This window comes from Dipodomys spectabilis, unplaced genomic scaffold (assembly GCF_019054845.1).
Source record: "Dipodomys spectabilis isolate Male_0828 unplaced genomic scaffold, ASM1905484v1 ptg000081l, whole genome shotgun sequence".
Classification (NCBI taxonomy): Eukaryota; Metazoa; Chordata; class Mammalia; order Rodentia; family Heteromyidae; genus Dipodomys; species Dipodomys spectabilis.
Genome location: NW_024870758.1, coordinates 22,284,513 through 22,296,046, shown reverse-complemented (window position 1 = coordinate 22,296,046; position 11,534 = coordinate 22,284,513). Strand labels below are relative to the sequence as shown.

The following is an 11,534-nucleotide window of genomic DNA, read 5'->3' as shown; positions in this document are numbered from 1 at the left end:
TCTTTCTATATGACTCAAGTATATTGTAATGAGAAGAGTAAGATAAAGACTCAGAAGGCAGAATAACCAGATTTATCCTGTCATGGAATAGTCTCGTATAATTGACTCAATTAAACATCAAGTTTTGAAAACCAAGTAGGAAAGTATAAGTCTAATCATTAATAGCAACTTACATTTTAATTGGCAGCACTAGGTTCTATGTTGAGGGTGGCTGCTATAAATACACTTTAATTATATGCCAAATGTTACTTTCTAGTGGACTGGTGAGAAATGAAAAATGTGAGACTGAATATGTCATATGCTACTCACTCATGGTAGTCAAGGTAATATCAACTGGCCTGGAATAAATGGGCACATTTGGCAGATGTTTAGACCCATTATCATTAACAAATCCTCAACTTTGTCAGTGTTTTCCATCATGCAAGATGTAAATTTAGCTGTCATTTTTTTGTATTATCACCTAAGTCTGCATTATTTTTGTTGGTACCTTCGATTTAAAACTGAAGGAAATATTTGTAACTTGTTAAATATACATTCAAATGATTCCTTGATAAGAAATATTATGTCATCATCTTTTGAAGGATACAGTAGTGCTTAGAAGAAAGAGAATGAGAGTAGGTTGCTGGAAACTTATTTAATATAGAATGTAGATAAGCTGAAAAGTGAGATCATTTGTTTTAGGTAAAAGGAATATGATATTGCTTTTTATCTGGCCATCTGTAGGTAATGCTTGTTCAAAAATAACTGTGTTTTAAAAGTTACTAAGACAATACAGAACAAAATTGTCAATTATTAATTATCTGCTAATTTTTTGTTACTATATTAGAAGAATTACACTTTATTTTCAGTTTTTAGGAACTAGTGTGGTGGGTAAATGCTTTTTGGAAAATTGGCAGCTTTAGTGAGATAAAAAAGATATTGCTGGTGTAGTCTAGAGACGGTTACATTAAGCTGATTAGTTGATATTTTTGAGCCTCATTTCATATCTACAAAATGGAAATAGTGACAATTGAGTCCCACAATTACAATGGGATTTTTATATGCCATGATGAATGCACATGAAATGAACACATATTTAATTATTGAGTTCATTATGGTATTTTATGAGTATAAAATTAGCTGTAATTTGAGTGATTAGCCAATCATTTATTAGTAATGGTTCCATGATGAAACTTTGGACACTCAGATAATTATAGGGACATTTATAATTTGACATAGGTTTATGAATAATATGAAACATTATTTAGAATTGTACTATATAGAAATAACATATTTCTAAAATATGAATAAATTACAAGCTCTAGATTCTTCATCTTGACAGGCGTTTCACATAGAAATACTGCACCATTTTGCATGTGAAGTAGTGTGGATTATTGGGGGTGGGATGTGGTAGGCAGGAATGTTGAGATATGAGCGAGACAACTAATTAACAGAACTGAAACTTCGCAAGTTTTACTTTTGTAGGTGCATTCAGTTCTGTTATCGATGTGGGTTGCTTTATGGAAAAGTTGTGTGAAGTGGAGAACATAACGTCAAGGTCCTGATCTATGAGTGACTGTCATTCTGGGATAAATTCCTTAGTGAAAGGGGCAGTGTCATAGCTCATTAATATCTTCAACATTACCACACCAATAATAATTATGTTAAAATGTCGGAGTCTGTAAATACTAAGAGTGCCAACTATTTTTAAAGCTATACGTTTCTACAGATAGTGTTTAGCATGCTCCTCTAAGTCAAAAGGAAAATGGGTGAGTGAGCAGGGCACACTGATGTTGCTCAGTTGCACAGCTGCTGTTACCACAGTTGAATGTTCTGCAAATGATGCTAGACAGCATCTCTTGGTGGTTGAGATGATGTTGTTTCCTAGCATTTCCCAGGAGCTATTGATTTAGGAGTAAATTAATTGAGCTCATGAAGGATCTAGAGTACAATATAGAGGAAAACGTATTAAAAATTACAAAGATAGTAGCAATGTCAAATGATTGTTGAGTAGCCTATTTAATGAAACTTTAATTGTTTATTTAAATGCTTAAGATTTAAACCTTAAGGTTTCCCTTAAGATTGAATTTACATTTCCAACTATGTTGGAAACATTGAATGATACCTTTTCCATTCTAAAAAGCATTTTGCCTTATTCTTTCCAGGATTGAAGTGTGTGTGCCTTTTGTGTGACTCCTCAAACTTCACCTGCCAAACAGAAGGAGCATGTTGGGCCTCAGTCATGCTAACCAATGGGAAGGAGCAGGTGATCAAATCTTGTGTGTCACTCCCAGAGTTAAATGCACAAGTCTTCTGTCACAGTTCCAACAATGTTACCAAAACTGAATGCTGCTTCACAGATTTTTGCAACAACATAACACTACACCTTCCAACAGGTAAAGAGTTTATCTTTATTCATTCCTAATGTAGTGTTATTCTTGCAAAAGTATAAACATGGTAGAAATTAAACTGTATTACATTTCTATAAATAAGAAAATCTGTTTTATAGTTTTCCTCTCCTTTTTCTTTTAAGGCTGGTAAAACTCTCTAGAGTATTGCTGAGCTTGATTTTTCTTTCTTTTTACATTGCACTCAGTGTCAAAACATTGACAATAGCAAGACAATTTGAGAGAAATTTGTCCACATGAATAGTATTTTTTGATGTGATTAATAAACCTAAAGTAAAATGTGTTTTGTGGATTTTTAAATTTGTTTTAATTATCTTTAAATAGTTGTACAAAGGAGTTTTCCATTTAATGAAGCAGTTTATGAATACAGTGTGCATCTTGATCAGTGTTACCCCTTTCAACATTACCCATCCTGCCTCTAACTATCCTTCTCACACTCTTCTTAATTTGGGGGAATATGTTCTCACACTTTTCTTAATTTTGTAGGATATGCATTGGATTCTTTTTTGGGGGGGGGTGTCAGTCTTGGGGCTTAGACTCAAGGCCTGGGCACTGTCCCTGAGCCCTTTGCTCAAAGCTAGTGTTCTACCACTTTAAGCCATAGTGCCACTTCCAGTGTTCTGGTGGTTACTGGGAGATAAGAATCTCAAGAAATGGACTCATTACCTTACGTATGTAACTGCAACCCCTCTGTACAATACCTTGACAATGAAATTAATTTTTAAAAAAAGAGTCTCGTGGACTTTCCTACATGGGATGACCTTGAACTACAATCCTTGGATCTCAGCCTCTGAGAAGCTAGGATTACAGGTATGAACCACTGGTGCCTGACTACATTGGATTCTTGACTGTATTATTTCTTGCTTCTCTTCTTCATTTGTCTACCCCGCTCCACTTGACCCCACTGTTCCTCTTGCAAGTACTCATTTCCTGTGTTTACTGGTGGGCTTTGATTTTGCTTTTCTAAGTAATTACTCTATTTAGATTAGCCTCGAATCTGCCATATTTGTCACCATTTGCATACTACCAAAGTATATACTTACAGATTTATAAGCTAATTCAGGCTCACAAATGAGGGAACTCTTTCAACTTTTGTCTCTGTGGGTCTGACTTATGATGTATGCCAAAAATATTAAAAGAATAAGAAAAAAGAAATAAATGAACAAAAATCAAATGTATAGTGATTTAAAAAAATATATCATCAGTACCCCTGGAATGAACTGAGAATACTGAGGTGATAGAAATGCAATGTTGGCCTCCTGTTCATAAGTGTGCACCAAATCTACCCAATTTTCTTGATATGGTGTCTTGCATACTTACTTTCTAAGCCTCAAAACTCCAATCCTCCTGATTTCAATCTCCTACTTATATCAGCAAGGCATAATCTAACATCCTGATCTTTACAGAATATTTTCGGAAGATAATTTTTTTATTTTGCTTTCTTGTGGTGCTTGAGGCAAACCTAAGGACTTTCACCTGCTGAGCAAGCATTCTACTACTTAGCTACATCTCCATGACTTGGAACAGTGTCTATAAAATATTGGGTTAGTTATCTTATAAGTATAAAAGTTTTTAGATATTTTGATAACAATCCACTTCTAGGTATATTTGTTTTGATTATTTCTCCTTTACTCTGCATTGACATTTTTGAAGCTATTTTCATAGAGAGTAAACATTTGATAGACTGATTTGTTATTATTGTTATTATTATTATTATCTGTTTCTAGTCCTGAGAAGTCTTTACCCAAAGTTTATACATATTTTCTTTAAGAAGTTTTAACATTTCAGATTGTATATCTAGGTTTATGTTCAGTTTTAATAAAAGAACTCAGCAAATATCAGGGAGGTAAAGGTGAAACTTTACTTTGACATTTTTTATGGAAAATAAAGTGACTGTGTGTGTGTGAGAGAGAGAGAAAGAGAGAGGGGGAGGGGAGAGAGAATGTATCTGGTCTCCTTAGTTATTTAGTTGTTTTGTATGACTTAGGTCACTATTGAACTGTTCTGATTATTACAGCTTAATAGTAATTATTGAAGATAGGTTGTGTGACACTCCAACATTGTTTTAAAACTGATTTAGTCATTATTATATTTAGTCATTATTTACATTTTACTTTAAATTTTGTAAGTACTTTGAATATTTCTACAAAACACATGTTGAGATTTTGATTAGATTAGTTGAATCTATAGATAATTTGGAGAAAATGGGCATGTTAACAGTATTGATCTATGAGCATATTATGCTTCACACTTATTTAGCCTTTCAGTTACTCTTTGTGCTGTTCTAGCGTTATTGGAGAGCAGGCTATCTACATATTTCATGGAAGCTTTCCTGCTTGTGGATGCTGCTTTATATAGTATATTAACTTCTAAATGTTAACTTCTACTATATAAAATAAATCAATTTTGTATATTGACCTTACATCCTAAAACAGAATTTATATTGTCCTAACATTTTTTTTCCTTTTGGGGTGTGTGTGTGTGTGTGTGTGTGTGTGTGTGTGTGTGTGTGTGTACATATATACACGTGGGAATGCACATATGCACACATGCCCCAATATGGGGTCTTGAAATCAGCTTTCTTTTTTTTTTAATTTAATTTAATTTTATTTGTGAACATACTGTACAGAGGCGTTACAATTACATGGGCAGGATAATGCGTACATTTCTTAACCAAGCATTGCAGCCTCCTCCTTTGTTTACCCTTCACATCCCTTCCCAGCCTTCCCCCTCCCCCCCAATCCCAATCCTTCTCCGTCCTCCCTCTTTGCCCCCCCCCCCCCCCGCACCGACATTGTAGAGCTCATTTTGGACATGACAACTTGTACTTCTCATTGTTGCAACAGGTCCACCTGTATCCTTAAACAACTGGTTTTTCCCCATCTCCTCCACAAGTTATACTGACATCAAATATAGAGAAAGCAGGAGTTATACTGTGGGGGAGGGACATACAAAGCAACAAAGAGATAATCTTATAAATGCATTAGAAACAAATGCATGAAATAAAAAAGCATTAAAATACATATCTAAGGGTTCATTTTCCTAACATCACATTATCTGACCTTTTCTGCTTGACTCATACATATACTAGATATTGCAAATAAGGGAAACCATGGGACCTATGTTTCTGTGGGCCTGGCTTACTTCACTTAATATAATTTTTTCCAAGTTTTTCCATTTCCTAACAAATGGGGCAATGTCATTCTTTCTGATGGAGGCATAGAATTCCATTGTGTATATATATTACATTTTCTTGATCCATTCATCTACTGAGGGGCATCTGGGTTGGTTCCATATCTTAGCTATGGTAAATAATGCTGCAATAAACATAGTTGTGCTGGTAGCTTTAGTGTGGTCTTGTTTGTGAACATTTGTGTAAATGCCCAAAAGTGGGATTGCTGGGTCATAGGGGAGGTCTATGTGAAGTCTTTTGAGGAACCTCCATACTGCTTTCCAAAGTGGTTGAACAAGTTTACATTCCCACCAACAATGAAGTAAGGTTCCTTTCTGTCCACATCCCCTCCAGCATCTGTTGTTGTTAGAGTTCTTGATTTTTGCCGTTCTAACTGGAGTGAGGTGATATCTCAATGTTGTTTTGATTTGCATTTCTTTTATGGCTAGGGATGTTGAACATTTCTTCATGTGTCTATTGGCCATCCTTCTTTCTTCTTCAGAGAAGTTTCTCTTTAAGTCTTTCGCCCACTTATTTATTGGGCAGTTGTTTCTTTGAGGATTTGTTGTTGGGGGGGTTAATTTTTTGAGTTCAAGTATATTTTAGATATGAGGCCCTTGTCGGTTATATGGCTAGTAAAGATCTTCTCCCAATCCGTGGGCTTTCTATTGATCTTGCCAGCTATATCATTTGCCCTGCAGAAGCTCTGCAACTTTATGCAATCCCATTTGTCCAACCTTTCTTTGATTTGTTGTGTTTCCGAGTCTCTATTCAGAAAATTTCGGCCTGAGCCAAGGAGACCTAGGGTTTCTCCTATTCCATCCTGTATTGTTTTCAGAGTGTCTGCTTTGAGTTCAAGGTCTTTGATCCATTTGGAGTTGATTCTGGTGCAGGGTGATATATAAGGATCTAGCTTTAGTTTTCTACATGTAGTTAACCAATTTTGCCAGCACCATTTACTGAAGAGGCTGTCTTTCTTCCATTCTATTGTTTTAGCTCCCTTATCGAAGATTATATGGCTATAGGTCTGTAGGTTCATTTCTGGGTTTTCAATTCCATTACATTGGTCCTGAGGTCTGTTCTTATGCCAATACCAAGTTGTTTTGATTACTATGGCTTTATAGTAGAGTTTGAAATGTGGTATTGATATTCCTCCAGCAGTGTTCTTTCCGTTGAGGAGCATTTTTGCTATTCGGGGTTTTTTATTGTTCCATATGAATTTTTGGATTGCCTCTTCTATTTGCTTGAAGAATGAGGTTGGAATTTTGATAGGTATTGCGTTGAATTTGTAGATAGCCTTGGGAAGTATTGCCATTTTCACGATGTTAATCTTTCCAATCCAGGAGCATGGGAGGTTTTGCCATTTTTTAAATTCTGTGTTGATTTCCTTTTTCAAGATTTTAAAGTTTTCATCATAGAGGTCCTTCACTTCTTTAGTTAATTCCTAGGTATTTTATTTTTTGTGGGGCTTGAAATCAGCTTTCTTGATCAGGGCTGGCATTATACTACTTGAGCCTCACTGCCTGTCTGGCATTTTGCTGGTTAATTGGAGATTATGGCATCTCATAGACCTTTCTGCTTGTGCTGGCTTTGAACTAAAATTCTTCAGGTCTCAGCCTTCTGTGTAACTAAGATTACAGTCAAGAGTAACTGATGCCTGGCTAGTTCTAGCAATTAAAAATACTTATTTGTGTGTTTGCTTTACCATTCAACAGGGCTACAATTTAACATGGCAATTCACACGTCCACTGTAGTCATCTGTCACTCTTTCCCATCTCATCTATCTCTTCCTTCCTCAGTCATATCAATTTTCCCACTACCTTTTTCATTCTAGTACTTTCTTTAAAAAGGTTTCTTTGAAATTCTTGACATACACAGTTATCTGTGAATACAAGCATTCTTTTAAATTATTGTAATATAATATAAACTATTATATATAAACTATTGTAATGTATAAGTATATATATATATATATATATATATATATATTTGACTTCCATTCCTTGAATTTATGCATTGCTCAGGACCTCCACTGTGATGTGATGTCTAGTAGATCCCTACTTGTCTTTATCATGGTTCTAAGAGATACGCATTCAATCTGTCATCATTACTTAGAATAGTCACTAGCGTCCGTAAGTTCTTGTTATCAACTGCAGAGATTTCCTTTTGGTTTTAATTTGGTGAAAGGCATTTAAAAATCTTGATTAGACATTACATTTTTGAGAATTTTTATGACTTTTTTGAGATTATTTTTATGAGTTGTGTGTGTGTGTGTGTGTGTGATTGTGGGGCTTAAACTCAGGGCCTGGTCTCTGTCCCTGAGCTTTTTTGCTGAAGTCTACCTCACTACCACTTTGAGCCACACTGCCACTTCCAGTTTACTGCTGGTTAATTGGAGGTAAAATTCTCACAGCCTTTCCTACACTGCTGGCTTTGAACCATGACTCTCATATCTCAGCCTCCTGAGTAGCTAGGCTTACAGGTGTGAGCCAACAGATCCCAGTTTTTTTTTTTAAATTTGTTGAGATAATATATCAATTGAATTTTAAATATTCCTTATAATAGGGAAGGTATGTTTTGTAGCCCCTGATTAGTATGTCCATAAGAATTGCTGTACAACAATTCATTCAATTCAAATTTCTTCAACTGAGAAACTGTTCCTTTTAGAGACATTACATAGGAAAGGAATGTGCATATATGGTACCTGTGTGGTGGTGTTCTCTTTAGGAGGCAGAGCTAGGTGCTTATTAGCTTTCTGTGGAGTGGTAGCTGTTGGGGCAAAGGCTGGGACCTCCAGGCTGGGCACTCACACAACCAGTGCCAGCAACATCACCAGGAGTCATCAGTGAATATGATTGGTGTTCCCTGTTCTGTAGATGGGATCTGCCAATTTCAAATTTCATTGTGCATGTGTGAAAGACAGAAAAGCACTCTTGACAAGTAGACAGTGTGGTTTTTTTTAAAAAATATATATATATTATTGTAAAGATACTGTACAGAGGAGTTACAGTTACCTGAGTAAGGTAATGAGTCCATTTCCTATTGGGCATTGTTACCCCCTCCTTTGTTTTTCCCCTATCATCCCTTTCCTCCCCACCTCCCCAACATCCCCCCCACCCCCACCCCCGCGCACTGAAGTTGTAAAGTACATAGTGTTTTATACATCTCATTGTGACAATGGGTCAACCTGTATTCTTATTTCAGCATTTTGTTATTTCGCTTTCCCTCCCCAAGTTAGAAAAATGCAGGACACCGAAATCAAATACAGTGACAACAGTGTGGCTTTTGTGCAGTGCTTGATGGTCCACATTGCTCATGGGCTCAACCATGGAAGGAAAGTCAGGAGTTGACAAAACAAGATGAGTAAAACCAGAGAATTTTCTTTATGCTTCTAGGTTAAGACAAAGTGAATTTTTGCCTTCTTGACTCTTTCATCTGTTACCTCAGATGGCTAGGCCATTTCTGGATAGCCAGTGTGATGGAAATGAAGTCACTTGGACTTGGCATGCTTCTGCTGGCCTCCTTCTACTTGTAATGATTAGGCACTTGTTTTCATTTCTTTGTGACACAATTTCTTCCTTTCTTCCTTTCCATTCCTTCCTTTCCTTCCTTCCCTTCCCTACCTTTCCCTTCTCTTCCCCTTCCTTCCTTCCTTCCTTCCTTCCTTCCTTCCTTCCTTCCTTCCTTCCTTCCTTCCTTCCTTCCTTCCTTCCTTCCTCCCTTCCTTCCTTCCCTTCCTTCCTTCCTTCCCTCCCCTCCCTTTTTCCCTCCCTCCCTCCCTTCTTTCTTTCTTTTCTTTCTTTTTTCTTTCTTTCTTTCTCTTTCTTTCTTCCTTTTTCCTTCCTTCCTTCCTTCCTTCCTTCCTTCCTTCCTTCCTTCCTTCCTTCCTTCCTTCCTCCCTTCCTTCCTTCCTTCCTCTCTCTCTCTCTCTCTCCCTCTTTCTTTCTCACTTTTCTTTTGTCAGTTGTGGGGCTTGAACTCAGGGTCTTGGTGTTGTCCCTATGTTCTTTTTTGCTCAGTGGCAGCATTGTACCACTTTGAACCACAGTGCCACTTTCCTTTTGTTGTTGTTGTTGTTTGGAGGTTAATTGGAGATGAGTCTCAAAGACTTTCCCTCAAAGCTAGTATTCTTCAGATTTCAACCTCTTGAGTAGCATAATTTCTACCTTGAATATAACTCATGCCTCCCTGCTCAGTGCCCTCACTGTTGGTGACCCAGTAACTCAGCAGCTGGGGAAGTGCTGGCACTTACTCTTGGCCTCCTAAAAATCTTTGTGAGTGTTTGGTACTACTTGGTACAGGATTCTTTGTGACACACAGAAATAAGTTCATCTTACATAGCTTCTACTTATTCTCTATACTTCAATTCTGCAAACCATGAGCACTTTGGAAATGTGTGAGATATTTTTATCTTTGCTATTTTATTAAATAAGAATACTGATTAGACCCCACTAGTAAAGTTGTTTACAGTTGAAAAACACTAATATTTCAAATGTAGAATTGCCCCAAAAAACTAGGAAATTCATTATTTTAACTTTCTACTAAAGTAATAAATTCTTTTTATTACAAAATTATTACTAATTTATTAGTTTACTTCACTATTCAAATTTTTTTTTTTGCCAGTCCTGGAGCTTGAACTCAGCACCTGGGCACTGTCCCTGAACTTCTTTTGCTCAAGGCTATCACTGTACCACTTGAGCCACAGTGCCACTTCCAGCTTTTTCTGTGTATGTGGTACTGAGGAATGGAACCCAGGACCTCTTGGATGCTAGGTGAGCACTCGACCACTAAGCCACATTCCCAGCCCTTCATTTCACTATTAAACCAGTAAAAGTGTATCAGAATATCTAGTTACTGTTTTAGTTTCACTTTTTTCTTTTTCTTTTTGTGGTTCTGGGGTTGCCTGGACTCTGTGCTTGCTAGGCAGGTGCTCTAGCATTTGACTCATGCTTTTTGAACAGGGTCCCAAATTTGAATGAGGACTAGCTGGAGATATTCTTATTTGCATCTTCTTTATAGCTGGGATGGAAGTTACATACCACTGCATCCAAGTTTGTTTTGGTTGAAATGGGGTTTTGCAGAGATGGAGTTTTGCAAACTTTTGGTTTGGCCTGTCTTTGAACTACAAGTAACCATGTTTTCCCTTTAAATGGCTTTTTAAAATGTTCTTGCCTATTCATTCTTAAATATTAAGATTTATTACATTGAGGCAAGTTAATTCAGATCATTGTAATCACAGTTTAATCTATATTTAGATTATATTGAATCCAACAATTTGACTTTAAAAATACCTTATTTTTTCACACTATACATGACCTTAATTTTTAGGAGTTACTTTGGTAGAATAATTGTATACTTTGAGAAATATAATATTAAAAAACTTGCCCTTCTCTCAATGCTTATTAATTTAGATATCTTCAGTATCTTTTGAGAAGTGACCTGCCAAATCCAACTGATTATCATAAATAGACAGTTTTAAATATTAAAGCAATGACAATGTCCAAATGCAGCAATTGTGGATGCTATTATTCTTTACTTTGTCTTTGTAGGCTTTGTTATATTTCTTGCAGTCATAACCCCGTCAGGACTATTCACTTACAACTTTCTCTGAGATGAGAAGAGCAGTTATTTTGCTTAGAAAAAAATCATTTTCAAAATGAAATTACATACCCTTAACACTTTGAGAATATTTCCATCTCCAAAAGAAAGTACTTACTTGCACAAGTTAGTGTGCACAAAGAGGCAAGTCAAGTAAACAAATAAATAACAGATGAAAAACTTCTATACTCAGTGGGAGAAAATTAGAATATTTGTTTGTCCAGTGAGTTCTGTCTGTGAGTCCTGTACTGATTTGGTATACGTTGGGCCATCTGTTTCTATCCTGTATGTATCTCACACTTTTATTTATATTTTCTAATCTCTAAATTCTTTTATTTATTTTTCCAATCTCTAAATCTGATACTTTTAGTATCTAT

General features: G+C 36.1%; 1 protein-coding gene across 2 annotated transcripts in view; it reads left to right on the top strand.

Moving 5' to 3' along the window:
* The first annotated feature begins 2,171 nt into the window (after positions 1–2,171).
* Positions 2,172–11,534, top strand: part of Acvr1c (activin A receptor type 1C) — a 35,532-nt gene continuing 26,169 nt past the window's right edge. For both annotated transcript variants that reach the window (XM_042683517.1, XM_042683516.1), the window contains exon 1: positions 2,172–2,375. In XM_042683517.1, coding sequence (XP_042539451.1) covers positions 2,222–2,375 — 154 coding nt within the window. In that variant the 5' untranslated portion in view covers positions 2,172–2,221. The remainder of the gene's footprint in view (positions 2,376–11,534) is intronic.